This window comes from Gorilla gorilla, chromosome 10 (assembly GCF_029281585.2).
Source record: "Gorilla gorilla gorilla isolate KB3781 chromosome 10, NHGRI_mGorGor1-v2.1_pri, whole genome shotgun sequence".
Taxonomy (NCBI): domain Eukaryota; kingdom Metazoa; phylum Chordata; class Mammalia; order Primates; family Hominidae; genus Gorilla; species Gorilla gorilla.
The window spans coordinates 44284899-44306048 of record NC_073234.2 but is presented as its reverse complement, the minus strand read 5'-3'; the positions used below and the strand labels follow the sequence as shown (position 1 = coordinate 44306048).

Genomic DNA, 21150 nt, shown 5'->3' with positions numbered 1-21150 from the left:
AAGATCACGCCATTGCACTCCAGCCTGGACAACAAGAGCAAAACTCCTTCTCAAAAAAAAAAAAAAAAAAAAAAAAAAAAAAATTCCAAATCATTTGGTGCTGATTTCTGACAAATTGGGAGGGCAGCAATCTGATTAAGCCAATTCACTCATTAATCTTCCCACAGGTACTAACTTTTAAAAAGATGTTACACAATAAAAAGGCATTTTCAGATATGGTGAGGAAGACATTTGGTGGTAGAGGGTCTTCTCGGCTCTCATAAACTATCTGGTACTAATAACATTTATCATACTTAGACTGGACTAAGATGTGCCAGGCAACAAGCTAAGTGCTTTACATCATTGCTATTCAAAATGAGGTCCACAGACCAGCACCATCTGATCAACTGGGAGCTTACCAGAAATCCAGAATCTTTGGGAGGCTGAATTGGGAGGTCTGCTTGAACCCAAGAGTTCCAGGCTGCACTGAGCTATGAGTGTGCCACTGCACTCCACTCCAGCCTGGGCGACAGAGCAAGATCCTCTCTCTTAAAAAAAAAATAAATGCAGATTCTTGGGCACCACTGAAGATTTACTGAATCAGAATCTGCATTTTAACAAGATCCCCAGGTGATTCCCACGCACTTTAAAGTTGGAGAACTGCTTTACACAACTTACCATTTTTTTTTTTAATTATACTTTAAGTTCTAGGGTACATGTGCACAACATGCAGGTTACATATGTATACATGTGCCATGTTGGTGTGGTGCACCCAGTAACTCATTATTTAACATTAGGTATATCTCCAAATGCTATCCCTCCCCCCTCCCCACATCCCACAACAGGCCCCAATGTGTGATGTTCCCCTTCCTGTGTCCATGTGTTCTCATTGTTCAATTCCCACCTATCAGTGAGAACATGCAGTGTTTGGTTTTTTGTCCTTGCGATCGTTCACTGAGAATGATGGTTTCCAGCTTCATCCATGTCCCTACAAAGGACATAAACTCATGATTTTTTATGGCTGCATAGTATTCCATGGTGTATGTGTCACATTTTCTTAATCCAGTCTATCATTGTTGGACATTTGGGTTGATTCCAAGTCTTTGCTATTGTGTATAGTGCCGCAATAAACATACATGTGCATGTGTCTTTATAGCAGCATGATTTATAATCCTTTGGGTATATACCCAGTAATGGGATGGCTGGCTCAACTGGTATTTCTAGTTCTAGATCCCTGAGGAATCGCCACACTGACTTCCACAATGGTTGAACTAGTTTACAGTCCCATCAACAGTGTAAAAGTGTTCCTATTTCTCCACATCCTCTCCAGCACCTGTTGTTTCCTGACTTTTTAATGATCGCCATTCTAACTGGTGTGAGATGGTATCTCATTGTGGTTTTGATTTGTATTTCTCTGATGGCCAGGAGGGATTAAAGACTTAAATGTTAGACCTAAAACCATAAAAACCCTAGAAGAAAACCTAGGCAATACCATTCAGGACATAGGCATGGGCAAGGACTTCATGTCTAAAACACCAAAAGCAATGGCAACAAAAGCCAAAATTGACAAATGGGATCGAATAAAACTAAAGAGCTTCTGCACAGCAAAAGAAACTACCATCAGAGTGAACAGGCAACCTACAGAATGGGAGAAAATTTTTGCAATCTACTCATCTGACAAAGGGCTAATATCCAGAATCTACAATGAACTCCAACAAATTAACAAGAAAAAAACAAACAACCCCATCAAAAAGTGGGCAAAAGATATGAACAGACACTTCTCAAAAGAAGACATTTATGCAGCCAAAAAACATGAAAAAATGCTCATCATCACTTACCATGTTTTTTTATCCTCACTAAAGCTCTATGATGTACATCTAGCAATTATGCTTTAAGTTTTTATTAGTTCAACCATTAACGATCACCTATGTCTCTAGTGGTAGTTATGGAAGGAAGAGGAGAAAAGATGTCATTAGTGTACATTAACATAAATTTACTTATGTTCTACATCCTGTTTTCTTCCTACTTTGACAACTTTCTGTCTTAAAAAAAATAGACAATGGATTTCCATGTAGTCCAAATAACTGAGATGAACTTTGGGAGGCTGAGGTGGGCAGATCACCTGAGGTCAGGAGTTCAAGACCAGCATGGCCAACATGATGAAACCTCATCTCTACTTAAAAAATACAAAAAGCCGGGCATGGTGGTGGGGGCCTGTAATCCCAGCTACTAAGGAGACTGAGGCAGGGAGAATTGCTTTAACCCAGGAGGCAGAGGTTACAGTGAGCCAAGATCCCGCCTCTGCACTCCAGCCTGGGTGACAGAGTGAAACTCCATCTCAAAAAACAAAACAAAACAAACAATAATAATAATGATAATAAATAGGCAGGGTGCAGTCGCTCATGCCTGTAATCCCAGCACTTTGGGAGGCCGAGGCGGGCAGATCATTTGAGATCAGGAGTTCAAGACCAGCCTGGCCAATGTGGTGAAACCCCGTCTCTACTAAAACTACAAAAATTATCAGGGTGTGGTGGCAGGTGCCTGTAATCCCAGCTACTCGGGAGGCTGAGGCAGGAGAATCACTTGAACCCGGGAAGCAGAGATTGCAGTGAGCCGAGATCATGCCACTACACTCCAGCCTGGGCAACAGGAAGAGACTGTCTCAAAAAATAATAATAATAATAATTAATTAATGAGATGAAAAAACATAGGTACAGAGTTAATATGAATATTACAAAGGATTCCCAGAGCAAAGAAGGTAGCCAATACATAAAATGAAAGGTACCAGACTCCTATGGTAGAAGCTGGGCCTAGACATAATTTAAGTTTTTATTCAATACACATAAGGCTCACTACAGCCCTACTCTCTCTTCCACCCTATACAGAGCTCTTGGTAGGGATCCCATAGCTGGAGCCATAGGTCTTCTCCCCATCCCAATGGACAAACAAAAGAGATACTTTATGCCATAAAAAAAAAAAAAAGAACTAAAATATAATCAGAGTAGTTCCTTGGGCCAAGAATAACCTGTATTTTGCTTTTCTATGAGACAGCATGGTAGTACAACCTGCTGCTCCTGCAAGAATACCCCTTAGAGATTTTGCATCCTGGGAAATCATCCAGTCCAAGGATGAAAGTAGACCAGTACAGACTCAGGACAGGAAGGGGTGGCTAAGAAAAAAAGGGAAATCAGTGGCATGCAAAACCATCTCATTAGAAAGATGAAACTGAGGAGTAAATTGCTGATTACCTGAAAACAAGAAATCCAAACAAGAAAATATTATGTTCATTAAGAAAGACCACGATATATCTATAAAACTTTTATTAAAATTGGAATTAGAAACTATACCAAAAACTTTAAAAATACATTAAGACATTGTTCTTTTTTCTTACAGAAAAGAGGGTGAAAATAAGACCCATGGCAAAGAGCCATCCCTGATAATTTTGTTCCTTTCAAACATTCATGAACATTTAAATAAAATTACAAATATTTAAATAACCCTAAGGTATTACCCACAGGCTAAAACTTGCCAGTAATTCCTTAGCCCTGCTATTTCAATATCAATTCCACAAACATGGAAAATTACGGTAACTGCAGGCTGTAACAGTTTCTAATATTCACATTATGAACTATTTGTTATGTTGTCATAAGAATGTGCTCATGCTATAGGCAAATTCAGAGGTGATTTCACCATTTTCAAATTATCATCAAGAGTGTGAAAGAAGAAGATGACACACACGTGGGGTGGTGTGGAAATCCAAAGCCCCACATTTTGGGAGTCTGTGACCACTCCCATTTGCCACTAAAGCTACGAGTTGGTGTTGGCATGAATCTGCTTTGTTTATTCCCAGCAGGCTCTGGCTCGTGTCACATAAGGCACCAACATCCTTTTCAAGGTAGTAACCATCTAGAATCAACTCAATTGTAACCTGAATTCGTAAGCTTAAGTCACCAAAAGACATCACTGGGTCATAATTATATAGGTTCCCCTAAAAAAAATTAAAAAAAAAATCAATTTCTGCTATGTAGAAAAAGAAACAAAAGGTTTAGGTGCCTTTGCCTTCTGCAATGGATATTTCATATGTTTATTAATTGGTTTCAGTTAATATGTAATATGAAGGCATGATAAATGTGTCAAACTGTTCTCTTGTTTCAGATACAATTCTTGGCATTTCAATATAGGTTATTATCTCATATGTCAGCCTTGAGTCCAGAGAATACTAGAAGGACATTTAATTTCCTTTCCTCCTACTTCCTTTCACTACTCAATTCAAAGAAAAGTTATGAGTACACAGCTAGGAACCATTTTTACGTAGGCATCCATCTGAGCCCATCTTGTTTTTTTTTTCTAAAACAACAAAAAGACTAAGGACAATTACATAATGCATTCCCAAGCCTTTTATGGATATCAGGGCCTGGGGGGACTATCTGGCCTATTTGGGTTCTTTCATTCACCAAAATTCTATTATACATGCCAAGGGTTAAAGGGAACACCAACAGTCAAGAGAGGGCTGGGCCGTAGAATGGAATCTATTAGCATAAAATGGAACAGTGGGACCCAAAGAGCTATCAGCAAAATTCCCTTTGTAACAGATGTAAAAATCATGAATTTGAGGGGAAAAATAAACTAGTTTTGGTGGGATGCAGTGGCTAACAGGAATTACTTATTAGAAGGTAATGAAGTTGCTAAATTTTCCTTGTTTTTGATCCCTGTGTTCTGTTGGTCTCTTGAAGCAATCTGAGTGGGAAAGGAAAGTGAAAGAAATGTTTTATGCCAGCTGCCTCTTGTATTCCCATTAATGGGAGTCTCTACATTAATGCTCTACATAATTTGGTCAGACTGATGAAAGGCAATAGATTTCCAATGCTGATGAGATCCAGAGCCCTGGAGCCCATTTATGGCTTGACATTCACCCAGCAAGACGCTGACGTGGCAGCAAACACGGCTCCAATGTCCAGCTTACCTCATAGTTATCCCTTCAATCCTTCTTGATGAGATTGGTCTGAGAGATGAGACTGTACTGAAATCACAAGAGCTATAACTGCCAGAGAAAAATTAAATGGGGTCTTCAAGTAGTGACTGAGCCAGCAAACTAAGTGGCCAAGAGGGAGACAAGAGCAGCTCCTAAAGAAGGTTGAAGTCAAGCAATCTCCGGAACACAGAGGATCTGAAGCATCTGGGCAGAGCCACAGGCAGGCAGGGCAAGGACACACAGCACACCAGAGCAGCACCGTCCTTCACTGTCTGAGAGCAACTCTCAGGCTGCAGAACCAATTGCCATCTCCACTGCCTACAGCTCAGGTCTCCAACTACCAGATAGGGCGTAAAAAACAGTTTGATTTTACTCACCTCAAATCTAAACACAGTGGGAAAAAAACTGGTCTAGAGATGGAAACTATATTTCATGGGGGTTTATTAAACAGAGAAAGAGGAGAATCTTTCACAATTTCACAGTGCTTTCTCATTGAAATAAAGACATGATCAGGAAAAGTCACCCTTATAGGCAAGCTATCACCTCCCTAAGTAGGGGAGGCACCAAAATCTCCAGAGAATCCTGAGACCACTTGCATGAGTTGAATTATTTTTTAAAATAAACTTATGCTTAAATATGCTAGGTCTCAATTTCTATAAGTAAGGTAAAAAATAGTATATTTCAGAAGTTTTAATAGTTCTTTGTAGAGAGAGAACATTTTACCATGTACATAATTCCCAAGGGTATAAAGGTTTCCCAATGTAAAGTTCCTTTTACCCTTCAACTGTAACCCATAGCATCTGCCCAAATACTGCTCCTTTTTCACTTTCTACTATATGTCTCTTTCCTGCCAACTGAGGTAGTTGTCACTTTAGGACAGTTGAAGGCTCTGGAAAACACTGGTGGAAATAATCAACTGCCCACCTGGAGGGCAGTCTCAGAGCTGACCCTTTGGAAGTGTGCAATGGAGCTAGGCCTTTCAAAATTACCACGCTAAATGGCTGGTCTAAAGGAGTCATTACAGCTTTTTAAAAAATCATCTGCCTTTTTCCATGATCATGGTGAGCCAGTAAGTCTGGTGCTGTGCGCTTGCCATGACCATCTATCTTCCTGGCTAAGGTAATTACAGATTTTTCCAGGGTATGAGGGTGAAGACCACAAAGAAAAAGAACCAAGTAAATGACAGACACTTGAGAATTTGCTTCCTCACAGATGACATTGCTGGTTTATAAGGGGTACTTTGCAATGGCAAAAGAATCTGAAACTAATGCTACTGCAATAACAGGCAGCATACATCTCAGGTCAGAAACGCAATCATAAATAAGTGTAAGTTCATGGAAACTTGACAGCTGAATGAGCACCCAGAGGCATGAAGATAACCTGGAGCCTATTTCCTGGCAATGCAAATTGTGGCTGCTGCATAACTACAAATTGTGTATCAAGAAACTACATAGTTTCAAGGCTTAAAAATTACCCAGATTTGGGGGAGTACGGGTGGTGAGAAAAGGCTGAAAGGAATGGACAGAGCATGTAGACAAAGGAAGGGAAAGGAAAAGGAGACAGTTTCCTGATTTCATAGCAACTCAAAGATACATGACCCAATGACAGGAAAATGGAGAACGTGTAAAAAGCATCCAAATCCCCTAAACAAGATGACTTCTCCTAGCTAGCAGGAATAATGCTACTCTGAACATACATAGTTCACAGGTAAGGGAACTGACCCTTCCTGAAAGGGCAAAGGCAGGGCAAGGAAGAATGGGAAGAGAAAAATATGAATGTTTTTTAAGATGGAATTGAAAATTGAATATAATAAAAAGTCCAATACAACTCACCTGCAGAAGAGCCTACAGGCATGTTCCTAAAGGCAAATAGGACTTTCTATCATATGTATGAGAACTAAATCAAAGCTTAAAACGACAGCTCCTGGGGCTTTAATGGATAATCCATATTAATAAATATGTAGGGGCCTAGGGGGTGTGTCACTCTGGAGCACTTGCTGGTTCTGGAACATGAGTTTGTGACGTTTTTTAAAAGACATTCATTTAAAAAACAAAACAATAAAAATATATTTTCCTCCCCAAACAGTTAAATCAATAATTATTCTAAAGTCACTGAAATAAAAGCTGGAGTGAAGGAGGCTCAGATTTGTGGATTTCTCTCTGGAAGTTGCAGCCTATAGTCTAAAAGCATTCCTGCACTTAACAACAGTTCTTACTTTGGAGAGCCAGCCAGTGACAGAAATGCCATGATTGAATCAACTTTCAAGAAGGAGCTAGAATGCCATGCTAGCTGTGGCCATCCAATTTCTCTGGAAACATAAAAGTGGGCTGTTAGCTTAACCAATGGGAAGTGAACTACCCAGCATTCACTACTTTATCCACTCTCCTTCCTCAGGGATCCCACAGAGACCTCCCATTTCCAAAGGGAGGCCTTTTTAGGCCTCTTATTTCAGTAGGAGAATTTCTACCCTACCTATCTCACTCTGTTTCAAAGGGTTGAAAGCAATTGCACAACACATGCAACATCGACCAAGGCACCAAGCCAGTCCACATAAAGATAAGTGACCACTACCTAGGTTAGAAAGTTGTTCTGTGTGATAGCAGGACACCGAGAATATGAGTCCTCCTCCTCAGAGGATGCTTCCTCATAGATTTCATCCTGGGCAATAATGCTCCCTAATCCATACTCCTGCTCATGGACAGAAACTTCATTTGGCGTGAGGTGGGAAGAGCCTTCCACAAAGTCAGCAAATCTGGAAAAGAGAAGATAATAATCGTCAGAAATATCCTTCTGTCCTTTCTGGTCTTCTTTCAAAATAAGAACAAATTAAAGCCCTCGATATGCTCGCAACTCAAATTATATTGAGTCTAGCCAACATCTTTGTCCTTACTCTGGCAGGTAAGTAGACTAAAGCATGAAGTCAAGGAGAAAAGGAAAGCTGGGATCATAGGCCAATACCCCTGCAACTCCATCCTGCTTAATAAGCACTTGCCTATCCTTTCTAATTATGAAAGTGCCAAGATTCCTTTAGTCATCTGTAATCCTGATAAGAGAAGATTAAGGGGCATTACAGTTATTCACGTTTATGGCCCTGTAAACTTTATGCCATCATGATTCCATATTGAAGCTTCACATACTCATTAGTACATTTGCCCCCAACTAAAAAGTGGGTAGGGGGGAACCCTACCAACTCAGACAGCAATGCAAAACTTTCAGAAGGGAAACTTAATATGGTACTGGAGTCTTCCCATCTTAATGCTACAATCAAAGCTAGAGTAGATAGTTCCCTGAGGAAACAGGTTACTGCTTAATGTGTGATTATATATCCACCTTTCTCTTGACTACTTGAAGATTAACAGGAAAACAAAGGTCACAAGTGCACGATTCTCTAGAAGTATGATCTCTGGTAGAACTCAAGGTCACAATTACCCTGATAGATGCTTGGTATATCTGGCCGAGTTTACCTTTTTGGAGACTGGATTCGAGAAACAGTCTTCCAAGCAGAGCAGTCTGGACTGTTACAAAATTCTCGGAGCTCCTCTAAAGCCTTTCGGGTTTCTACCTCTCCTTGTATCCGATATTCTTCTTCTGTCAGGAGACGAGGGGGAACAGGCTTTTCTGCTGCCTTACACACCTTTCTGTGCTCACCGAAATAACATTATGAATCATTAATCAGTAATCTATATCCATCCTTACTTCTAGCTCCCTTCAGTGGGCCAAGAATACAGCAGACAGCCTGAACATTAAGAGTCATCACTCCTAAAAATTCCATGGACATCTTTAGTTATAATGAACTCCTGATATATTAGACTATGAGTGACAATTCATAGGCGACAGAGCGAGACTCCATCTCAAAAAAAAGTGATATAATTTGCACCACCTTGTGGTAACAGGAACACATGACATTTTACTAGACCTTTTTATTTTATATAAAATGACTAGAATAAAAATATAAAAATGCCTATAGAAAGTAAAAATTATAGTCAATATTATTCACTAATGTGAACAAACTCACTTTATTTTCCAATAAATGATAAAATACTTACTTATTTTCTAGTAGATGGGAAAATAACAGAAAATCATGGTATAAGACTGTGGTCCTAGCCGGGCACAGTGGCTCACACCTATAATCCCAGCACTTTGGGAGGCCAAGGCAGGCAGATCACCTGAGGTCAGGAGTTGGAGATCAACCTGACCAACACAGAGGAACCCCATCTCTACTAAAAATACAAAATTAGCCGGGCATGGTGGTGCATACCTGTAATCCCAGCTATTCGGGAGGCTGAGGCAGGACAATCTCTTGAACCGGGGAGGCGGAGGTTGCAGTGAGCCGAGATCATGCCATTGCACTCCAGCCTGGGCAACAAGAGCAAAACTCCATCTCAAAAAAAAAAAAAAAAAAAAAAAAAGGCCGGGCAAGGTGGCTCACACCTGTAATCCCAGCACTTTGGGAGGCCAAGGTGGGCAGATCACAAGGTCGAGATTGAGACTATCCTGGCCAACATAGTGAAAAGCCATCTCTACTATAAAAATGCAAAAATTAGCTGGGCATGGTGGCATGTACCTGTAACCCCAGCTACTCAGGAGGCTGAGGCAGGAAAATCGCTTAAACCCAGGAGGCAGAGGTTGCAGTGAGCTGAGATCGCGCCACTGCACTCCAGCCTGGTGACAGAGCAAGACTCCATCTCAAAAAAAAAAAAAAATATTGTGGTCCAGTAACTTGGTTTCCCAAACTGAAAGCATCACCTTGACTATCTATAATAGACAACTTCAGGACCTAGTAACATTCCATATTTATTATGCAAGGTGACAAAACATGCTACGAATTACATCTTAAAATAAGACTAAGACCTTCAGAGCTATCTGAAAGCCACTGAGAAATAGTCTGAAATGGGCTGGGTGAGGTGGCTCACGCCTATAATCCTAGCACTTTGGGAGGCTGAGGTGGGCAAATCACCTGAGGTCAGGAGTTTGAGACCACCCTGGCCAACATGGTGAAACCACATCTCTATTAAAAATACAAAAATTAGCCAGGCATAGTGGCGCCCACCTGTAGTCCCAACTATTCGGGAGGCTGAGGCAGAAGAATCACTTGAACCCGGGAGGTGGAGGCTGCAGTGAGCCGAGATCACGCCACTGTGCTCCAGCCTGGGTGACAGGGCGAGACTCTGTCTCAAAAAAAAAATCTGAACCCAGGAGACCTCAATGAGCATACGGTATAAAAGCGATACAATTTGTGGCGGGGCGCAGTGGCTCACGTCTGTAATCCCAGCACTTTGTAATCCGAGCACTTTAGGAGCTCCTCAGCACTTTATGAACTCCTGACATTTGAGGTCAGGAGTTCAAGACCAGCCTGGTCAACATGGGGAACCCTACTAAAAATATAAAAATTAGCTGAATGTGGTGGCGCATGCCTGTAATCCCAGCTACTCAGGAGGCTGAGGCAGAAGAATCGTTTGAACCCGGGAGGTGGAGGTTGCAGTGAGCCGAGATCACGCCACTGCACTCCAGCCTGGGCGACAGAGCGAGACTCCATCTCAAAAAAAAGTGATAGAATTTGCACCACCTTGTGGTAACAGGAACACATGACATTTTACTAGACATTTTATATAAAATGACTAGAATAAAAATATAAAAATTCCTATAGAAAGTAAAAAAAAAAATAGTCTCGGGAAGGAACAAAAGTGGAAGTACAATACAATGACTTTTCATTAACAAAGAAGCTCCCAGGTCAACACCTCTGTATCCTCTTGCTGCAACTGCATCCCACACTGTACCTGTCAATATTAAGTTACATTGCCTTTCAGTCACCTGCAGGTGATGTACAGCCACTGAATAGGGTATTCCAGGTTCTTAGTACAAAGAGCAATGATGATAATGGCAAGGGCAATATGTGGTATCTGGATGCCAGAATACATGAAACACAGGCCCATCAGCTGCAAGGTCCAGGTCAGCAGGTTGATACTTCGTTCATTCTCCAAGGGCCCATACTTGTAACATACTGCAAAACTCATGAATCCAACTGTGAGGACATAACCTATGAGAAGAGTTATCAGAAGACATTCTTTTTCATCTATACTTGGTAAAAATAATTTGTGTGGGAAGCAGTAGTTAATTTACTATATAGCACCAATTGAACCAGGAAATCAGATTTTTACTTAATTTTTCACACTTTTTTCTTAGAATATATTTCTCTAAGTTTCTATCCTTTCTGCTGTCCCAAATTTATTTGGTTCAAACAGAACATTAAAGCTACATGTTGAACAACCCTGAAATAGACTATTTTAAAAAACCAATATACGGAAATCCAGATTAATCACCCCTCAAAGCATAATTCAAAGGTTACTATCTACATAACCAAGGATTTTTACTTTGTAAATAAAATCTACAGCAGTTCATTCAGAAATGAAGGAGAAAAAAATTAACTGCAGAGTCTTTTACTTAAGGTCCCCAAGTATATTTAAAATATGATTCCATTAATAAAGTCAACTTACAGCTTTTCAGAAAGATGTTTATTGTGTAAAGAAAGGTATATTTATAAATACCAATAAATGAACATCTTTGCCTTAACAGCACCATTCTAATTTAAGAGAAGGTGATAATTGTAGAGGGATTAGAAATAAGTGAAAAACTATGATTTTTAAAAGTTTAAAAAAATGACATGAACTATTAAATCCCATAAGCAGGCAAAATCTTTTCATGATCAAATTAACTGAAACAGCCTATAAACATACAAAAGGAAAGCAAAACCGACAACACTTACTTAAAAGATACTGCCAGTAACACCTCCAGATCTCTTGTAAATTTTTAAAAACTAGTTGAATGAGGTACAGAGAAAAAGACCAGCCTCCCACCAGGATGACGTAAATGGGACTTTTCTAAGACAGAGAGTAGAAGTGAAAGCAAAAAGTTACAACAGGCTTTCCATACATAAAAGAAGCAAAATGGAACTATGATTTTTTTTTAAAAAAATTCAACCTACTCAAAATGCACAAAAAACACTTCTCTTAAAAAGATGTCCTTTATACTTAAAATGGTACAGTCTGCAATGAACACTGGGAAGATGAAATGCTAAATAACTTAAAAGCCTGGCTATATAATTAAAAAACAGGAAGCAGACTTTAATCCCCCTCTGAGCACAGGATTTTATATAAAAAGAAAGAATTTGTAATCAGGCTCCAAGTTTCATCGTGGAAAGTACCTTTCTGAATCAAGGAGAGTAGGATATTGACTCATCAGCCATCAATACACATTTTCAGTTTTCTAAGATTACCCAGGAAAACAGTCCTTCAGCTATCCAAATTCATTCTAGCTGCACATGAAGATTCTGATACTTACCTTAGGCATAAACTTAGATAGTATAAAAATGATGATTAGCAGAGAGGCCACAATTCCCACACTCATCCCAGTAGAGTAGTAGAAAATTTGACTTCTGCAGAAAAAAAATGTATTTCATGACCATATGTATATATTTCATACATAGCACTGTTGAAACTAGGACAACTAACCCAGCCGAAAGATTTTAAAAGGTACAAGATTAGAGCAGTACAAGCATACATCAGAGACATTTCAAATTTGGTTCCAGACCACTGCAATAAACCAAATATTGCAACTGCAATAAGTAAGTCACACAAATTTTTTGGTTTCCCACTGCATATAAAAATTGTTTACACTATATTATAGTGTATTAAGTGTACAACAGCATGTCTTAAAAATATATATTCCTTAATTAAAAATACTTTGCTAAAACCTGCTAAAGATCATCTACGCCTTCAGTGAGTCATCATTTTTTTTGCTGGTGGAGGGTCTCACTTCCATGTTGATGGCTGTTGACTGATGAAGGCAGTGGTTTCTGAAGGCTGGAGTGGCTGTGGCAATTTCTTAAAATACAATGAAGTTTGCTGCATTGACTCATCCTTTCAATGAAGATTTCTCTAAAGCATGCAATACTGTCTGATAGCATTTTACCACAACTTCTTTCAAAACTGGAGTCAATCCTCCAACAGCATTAACCCTTAACAAGAGGATCACCCCTCCTTTGAAGCTAGGCACTGACTTCTCTCTCGCTATCAAAGTCCTCAATGGCATCTTCTTCTAGTATAAGGCTATTTTGTCTACATTGAGGAGCTCTTTAATTGTAGCCACTTTCAACAATGATGTTAGCTAGATCTTCTGAATAACTTGCTACAGCTTCTATATCAGTGCTTGGTTCATCTTTTTTTTTTTTTTTTTTTTTGAGACAAAGTCTCACTCTGTTGCCCAAGCTGGGGTGCGATGGCGTGATCATGGCTCACTGCAGCCTTGATCTACTGGGCCCAGGTGATTCTCCCACCTCAGCCTCCCGAGTAGCTGGTACCATGACTGGCTTTTTTGTATTTTTTGTAAAGGCAGGGTTTCACCATGTTGCTCAGGCTGGTCTCGAACTCCCTGGGCTCAAGTGATCTGCCCGCCTCAGCCTCCCAAACTGCTGGGACTACAGGCCTGAGCCACCACGCCTAGCCTACCTTGCACTTTTATGTAATAAGACAGCTTCTTTCCTTAAATCTCATGAACCAAGAACCTTCACTAGCTGTAAACTTTTCTTCTGAGGCTTCCTCACCTCTCACCCTTCACAGAATTGAAGACAGTTAGGGTCTTGCTCTGGATCAGGCTTTAGCTTTAAAAAAGTTGTATCTGGCCGGGCACGGTGGCTCAAGCCTGTAATCCCAGCACTTTGGGAGGCTGAGACGGGCAGATCACGAGGTCCGGAGATCGAGACCATCCTGGTTAACACGGTGAAACCCTGTCTCTACTAAAAATACAAAAAAATTAGCCAGGTGTGGTGGCGGGCGCCTATAGTCCCAGCTACTAGGGAGGCTGAGGCAGGAGAATGGCATGAACCTGGGAGGCGGAGCTTGCAGTGAGCCGAGATCACACCACTGCACTCCAGCCTGGGCAACAGAGCAAGACTCTGTCTCAAAAAAACAAACAAACAAACAAACAAAAAGTTGTATCTGGTTTAATCTTCTCAACAGCCAACTAAAACTCTCTCCATATCAGCAATAAGGCTGTTTCACTTTCTTATCACTTATGTGTTCCCTGGAGTAGCACTTTTAATTTCCTTCAAGAACTTTCCCTTTGCATTCACAACTTGGCTAACTGCTCAAGACAAGAGGTCTAGCTTTTGGTCTGTCTTGGCTTTTGCTGTTCTCACTAAGCATAATCAGAGAGATGTATGACTCTTCCTTTCAGTTGAAGACTCACGATCTACTCTAGGGTTATTAATTGGCCTAGTTTCAATATTGCTGTTTCTCAGGGAATAGGGAGGCCCAAGAAGAAGGGAGACGGGAATAACCAATTGGCTGAGTTGTTAGAACACCCATGACATTTATCGATGAAGTTCACTGTCTAATATGGTTTGGCTGTGTCCCCACCCAAATCTCATCTTGAATTGTAGCTCCCATCATTCCCACGTGTTGTAGGAGGGAACTGGTGGGAGATAATTGAATCATGGGGGCAGTTTCCCTCATACTGTTCTCATGGTAGTGAATAAGTCTCATGAGATCTGATGGTTTTATAAGGGGTTTCCACTTTCACTTGGTTCTCATTCTCTCTTGCCTGCCGCCATTGTAAGATGTGCCCTTTTGCATTCTGCCATGATTATGAGGCCTCCCCAGCCACCAGGAACTGTGAGTCCATTAAACTTCTTTTTCTTTATAAATTATCCAGTCTTGGGTATCTTTATCAACAGTATGAAAATGAACTAATAGGCTGGGCGCAGTGGCTCATGCCTGTAATCCCAGCACTTTGGGAGGCTGAGGCAGGCAGATCATGAGGTCAGGAGATCAAGACCATCCTGGCTAACACGGTGAAACCTGTCTCTACTAAAAATACAAAAAATTAGCTGCGCGTGGTGGCAGGTGCCTGTAGTCCCAGCTACTCGGGAGGCTGAGGCAGGAGAATGGCATGAACCCGGGAGGTGGAGCTTGCAGTGAGCCGAGATCGCGTCACTACACTCCAGCCTGGGCGACAGAGCGAGACTCTGTCTCAAAAAAAAAAAAAAAAAAAAAGAAAATGAACTAATATACTGTCTTACATGGACATGTGGTGCCCCAAAATAATTGCAACAGCAGCATCAAAGATCACTGATTATGGATCAGCATAACAGTTATAATCATATGAAAAAGTTTGAAATATTATAAGAATTACTAAAATGTGACAGAGACCCCAAGTGAGCACATGCTGTTGGGAAAATGGTGTGATACATTTGCTTGACCCAGGGTTGCCACGAACCTTCAATTTGGAAAGAAATGCACTATCTGTGAACCACAAAAAAGTGAAGTACAATAAAGTGATGTGTGTCTATATTTGCCCAAAACTTGAGGTCAGAGAACTGTAGAGACTGATGCTATGTAGTTACTGCCAGATTATGAAGATTAGGATTAAAGGGCTTCCCTCATATATTTCCCAATAATCAGCCTTTACGTAATGTCTTATTCACATCCCCATCATCTCTCCCAACCTGAATATTATTATTTTGTCACCCAGGCTGGAGTGCAGTGGTGCAATCACGGATCACTGCAGCCTCAACCTCCTGGGCTCAAGTGATCCTCCTACCTCAGACTCCCAAGTAGCTGGGACTACTGGCACGCACAACAATGCCTGGCTAATTTTTGTATTTTTTTGTAGAGGCAGGGTCTCACTATGTTGCCTAGGCTGGTCTCAAACTCTTGGGCTCAAGTTATCCTCCCCCTTCAGCCTCCCAAAGTGCTAGGATTACAGGGGTGAGCCACCACAACCAGCCCCCCATTCCAGATTTTTTCTACCAGTTATTCCTCCCTGTTTCTCTCAGCATCCCCAAAATAACAACTTCCAGCAACCCCACTCCAGCCCAACTTCAAACTCCAATTGTTAATCTTGCATTCACTACTCCACAAATACTTTTTACTTGTATACAAACTTAATGTTGATTTTACCTTCATTCAATGTTTATTTAGTTACCTATATATTTTCTTCATATTTGTACATGTCAGTCTCACCTGTCTTAACTAGTAGGTTCCTAAAGGAAGAAATGAATAAACACTTGATTTTTTTTTTTTTTTTTTAAACAGGGTCTCCCTCTGTGGCCCAGGTTGGAGTGCAGTGGTGTGATCTTGGCTCACCGCAACCTCCGCCTCCAGGCTCAAGCGGTTCTCGTGCCTTAGCCTCTCGAGTAACTGGGATCACAGGCACATACCACCACGTCCAGCTAATTTTTGTATAGACAGGGTTTTGCCATGTTGCCCAGGCTGAGCTGTGATATTTGTTTCTTTTTTTTTGAGATGGAGTCTTGCTCTGTTGCCCAGGCTGGAAAACAGTGGCACGATCTCGGCTCACTGCAAGCTCCACCTCCTGGGTTCACACCATTCTCCTGCCTCAGCCTCACGAGTAGCTGGGACTACAGGCGCCCGCCACCACGCCCGGCTAATTTTTTTGCATTTTCAGTAGAGATGGGGTTTCACCGTGTTAGCCAGGATGGTCTTGATCTCCTGACCTCATGATCCGCCAGCCTTGGCCTCCCAAAGTGCTGGGATTACAGGCGTGAACCACCGCTCCCAGCTGCTATTTGTTTCTTTACGTCTGAACAAAATGAAACTCATCAACCCATGGACCTGTAAAGATGACACCTTAACACATTACTTCTAGCAATAGAAAGGGTGATGATGTTCCATTTCATTGTATTGGCTAACTCCTATCAACCTAATGATGGGCCAACCTAATGTGGGAATTTCACTATTGTCAACATTGTTCAAATAAGAAAAAACAAAAATCATAATACACATTAAAGTATTTTTTTTAATATCCAAGCAGGCAACGGCCAAGCCATAAAGGTCCTGGAAATGGGAATGGCAGTACTTAATAGTTATTATAAAACCCAAGCAGGATAGGTATGAGCCGTTTCATTCTGCACACTAGCCTTGGAACCTACCTGCTCAGCAAGTCTCCACAAAAAAATAGCATAAGTCCAAGAAGGAAAACAAGAAAGAGTTTGGGATCAAATCCTGAAATAAATAAAGATTTTTGCTTAATAAGGGAACAAAACTGCTTAAGGTATTATAGAATAAAAGACAACGTTGGCACTATTGGTCAGCTACAGTAAAAATAAATGCAAACAGCCCACCTAAAAAGCATTTAAATTTCACCTAAAGCCTGGGCACCCTTCCAATGTATAATTAGGTATCTGTCTAACCTGTATTTGCCTGAAGATCTTATTTTTATTTCGGCTACCTATGCTAAGGTTAAAAGAAACTCAAGCTTCCTTTTGGACAAAGCTAGACACAGTACCATCAGCAATTCATGCAATCACCCACAAGGGGTCTCTATCACTCTGGCTTTTAAGCTTTAAGTCACTCACAGTCATGGAACTCAGCAGATTTGCCCAGAACTGTGGGTCAGGGCCTTGTGTTGTTCTCTAACTGGCTGCTTTTCTTGCCCAACAATACCACCTACTTCCCTTTGCTACAGAACACTGTGCTGGAAAAGCCTACACGCAAATACCTCTCACTCAGGACCAGGGGGCCCTAGCAAAGGCCCCTTAGTGGCATACCAGATACTCCCACAGCTTTCACATTCAAGAGTTCTACGGGAGGCCCACAAACAGAACAGGAGCAAAAGGAATCAGCAATTGTAGAAGGAACGTCAAAAAACAAGCCAACCCTACATAACCAAAGAACCCTAGGACAAATGGAAGGGCACAACCTATTTCATACTAAACCAAGAAACATTTCTACTACTTACAACATCCCAGGACCCTGTGTAGTAACCAAGGGGAAACAAAGTCAGAGAGAATTCAACAGGATCCATCTCCCCTGAAACTTTCTCAGTCATCTTCAGAAAAGAGAAAACTTTTCCCTGTTCCACTGAATAAGTTTTAAACTGCGGTGGTCTTCATCTTTATTTATGGTTCCATGAATACTCTTTTTACTTGTGAATGATTAATTTTCAATTTTACCTTTCTTCAATTTTTATTAACCATTCACGTCTTTAAATGTAGGCATGTACACATCAGACAGTTACCTTTGTCTAGAAGTGTCCAGAAGGTAGAACACGTCTATCTGATTTACTCTAAGAGTATTTGGCATATATGTTCTGGGCCATTAGCAGCACAATGTAATTAGGAATAAAAGTCTTCACAGTTCCAGGTAAGGAGGTACTCAGAATTTCCTGAGGTGGAGTTTCAATTCTAGGCCTGTCTGATAGGGATGAAGTCTCCATGAACTGTTTGGAGCAGTGGTATATTCAGGGTTATAATCAGAACCCAACTGGAGCTGTCTTAGGCTGACTTCTCAGTCTCACTAATTACACCCTTCAGAACTCAGTCCTTATCACTACAGAATCCATCAGAAAAACAGAGGTGAGACTTACTCCGGATCACAATGACACTGTACTTGGTGTCCTTCTCTATAATCTCAACTTTGAGGCAGGTTTTTGTGCTGTATAGACCCACGTTAACATAGGTGTCATTCAATTTCTCTTTTAAAAAGGAGGAAAAAAAGTTCCAGATACTAAACTGCTCTAGCTCCTTCAGTTTCTCCTCATTCTCCACCTGGGTGACTCGAACCAATTTGGAACTATTTACTCGGATCTGTAACACAAATAAAATCAGGATGAGAAAAAAGGAAGTAGGAATTTTAATTTTTCACAAATACAATTTTTTAAAAAACCCTCGGACTAAACAACCAAATCAGTAATGGTGCCAGTTTTCCACAAAGCTTATCAGAAATATAGAAATACAGTGGCTAAAACATAATTGGGCAAATAACACTGCACATGTTACAGAGAGACAGCTGTTAGAATACCTTCTTGTTAACATGATCTGAATCTACTATTAGGGCAGAACATAGAGGGAAAAAAAGACTTCCAAACTGAAAGAGTTATCAATACAGCTATTTATTAGAGATCACACAAAGCAAAGGTCTATAATATTAAGAAAATTGCCAGGCATAAACTGCCCCAGAAAACTAAAAATGTTTTCCATAATGACAGGCTGAGTTCAATCCATTGTCACAAGCCACTGATTATGAGTAAATGTTGGTTATAATATGCCCCAGATGGAGTATCACTTTTTTATCAGATAATTTTTTTTTTTGAGATGGAGTCTTGCTCCGTCGCCCAAGCTGGCGTGCAGTGACATGACCTCGGCTCACTGCAACCGCCACCTCCTGGGTTCAAGCGATTCTTCTGCCTCAGCCTCCTGAGTAGCTGGGACTACAGGGTGCGCGCCACCATGCCCAGTTAATTTTTGTATTTTTAGTAGAGACGGGGTTTCACCATATTGGCCAGGCTGGTCTCGAACTCCTGACCTCAAGTGATTCGCCCGCCTCAGCCTCCAAAAGTGCTGAGATTACAGGCATGAGCCACTGCGCCCGGCTTATCAGACATTTTTTTTAAATAATTTTTTTAAAAAATCCACAAGTTGGCTGGGCATGGCCCCCAGCTACTCAAGAGGCAGAGGTTGCAGGGAGCCGAGGTCGTGCCACTGCACTCCAGCCTGGGTGACTGAGCGAGACTCCATCTCAAAAAAAAAAAAACAAATCCACAAGTCCACCCTTATGTTTTTGATGTGAACAACAAATGTCCTTATCAGTAACTATGCTTATAACAACTACGAAATTTCTGAAAGGACCTATTTTGTTCAATCACTGTTACAGCCAGACATTCCTGTTTGCCAGGTGACTTAACAGTGTTATGAAATAAATGAGACCAAAGCCATTCTTCAGCTCGGGGGTTTATGAAATATCTCATATAGAATCAGAATAGGAACAGTGGGGCAAAAGAGTTTACATCCTCACAGGCACATAACAGTTTCTAGCCCAAAGAAGGCATAAGGCCTTTAAAAAGAAAGAAGGGGGCTGGGTGCGATAGCTCATGCCTATAATCCCAACACCTTGGGAGGCCGAGGTGGGCAGATCACCTGAGGGCAGGAGTTTCAGACCAGCCTGGCCAACGTGATGAAACCCCATCTCTACAAAAAATACAAAAAAATTGGCCAGGTGTGGTGGCGTATGCCTGTAATCCCAGCTACTTGGGAGGCTGAGGCAGGAGAATCGCTTGAACCCGGGAGGCAGAGATTGCAGTGAGCCAAGATGGTGCCACTGCACTCCAGCCTGGGCAACAGAGGGAGACTCTGCCTCAAAAAATAAAAAATAAAAATAAAAAAAGAAAGGGGGTGTGCGTGCGTGCACACACACATACTGCAAAATGAAGGACAAGAAAACAAAGCAGTTTCTTTGGGAAAAGGAGGGAGGAGGAAAGAAGTTTACCTTAGAATACCATAATCTACTCGAGGGAGCAGAGAGGAATACAAAGTAGGCATAAATGCTTATTGATGAAAACACAACTCAGGATAATCTCAACCCTAACAAGATTGTTAACAACATTTTTTAAAAGCATGTGAAGGGGAAGAAAGTGTCAAAATACTCACTAATCACCAAAAGAAATTTACAGAAGCTGCCACTGCCAGAGGATTCCAAGTTATTACCTGTATCCGTGTCCATATATCGTGCCATTTTGGGATAAGCACGTTTGTGTAACAGAATTGTTGGCTGGCACGCTTTTCACAAACTTGGGATTCCTGAAGCATGACCACATTTACATCAATTTCAGCTTTATGCAAAGAAAGGAAACAAGAATTAAACATAACAAGCTAATAACTATAACTCATTTCATGAAAAAGATTAAACTAACCACTTTCCTAAACTTTGGGTTAAAACATTAGCCAGACTGAGAAATAAGAAAAAAAACTGAGAAGAAAGAAGAACTAAGGCAGAATCTTATTTCTGTCGTTTAATTATTTAAATATTACACAGTCATTCAGTCAGACAAGTAATAATAAAAACTACTATTAAGTATCTTTTTTTTTTTTTTTTTTTTTGAGACAGTCTCGCTCTTTTGCCCAGGCCGGACTGCAGTGGGGCTATCTCGGCTCACTGCAAGCTCCGCCTCCCGGGTTGACGCCGTTCTCCTGCCTCAGCCTCCTGAGTAGCTGGGACTACAGGCACCTGCCACCATGCCCGGCTAATTTTTTTTTTGTATTAAGTATCTATTAAGACAGTATGCTGCCAGGCGCGGTGGCTCATGCCTGTAATCCCAGCACTCTGGGAGGCTGAGGTGGGCGGATGACCTGAGGTCAGAAGTTTGAGATCAGCCTGACCAATATGGAGAAACCCCCCCGTCTCTAC

At 41.0% G+C, this 21150-nt stretch overlaps 1 protein-coding gene across 4 annotated transcripts in view; it reads right to left on the bottom strand.

Moving 5' to 3' along the window:
* NEMP1 (nuclear envelope integral membrane protein 1) overlaps positions 1-21150 on the bottom strand; it is a 42148-nt gene that overhangs the window by 9083 nt on the left and 11915 nt on the right. For 2 of the 4 annotated variants that reach the window (XM_055359326.2, XM_063694613.1), the window contains exons 2-10: positions 20451-20575; positions 18335-18554; positions 16899-16971; positions 12290-12383; positions 11715-11829; positions 10763-10988; positions 8416-8589; positions 7523-7703; positions 3285-7259 (exon numbers count right to left, since the gene is read on the bottom strand). In XM_055359326.2, the coding sequence (XP_055215301.1) occupies positions 7523-7703; positions 8416-8589; positions 10763-10988; positions 11715-11829; positions 12290-12383; positions 16899-16971; positions 18335-18554; positions 20451-20575 (1208 nt within the window). In that variant the 3' untranslated portion in view covers positions 3285-7259. Of the gene's footprint in view, positions 1-3284; positions 7704-8415; positions 8590-10762; positions 10989-11714; positions 11830-12289; positions 12384-16898; positions 16972-18334; positions 18555-20450; positions 20576-21150 lie in introns of those variants that run through there. The other 2 variants (XM_063694611.1, XM_063694612.1) reach the window with 2 other exon arrangements.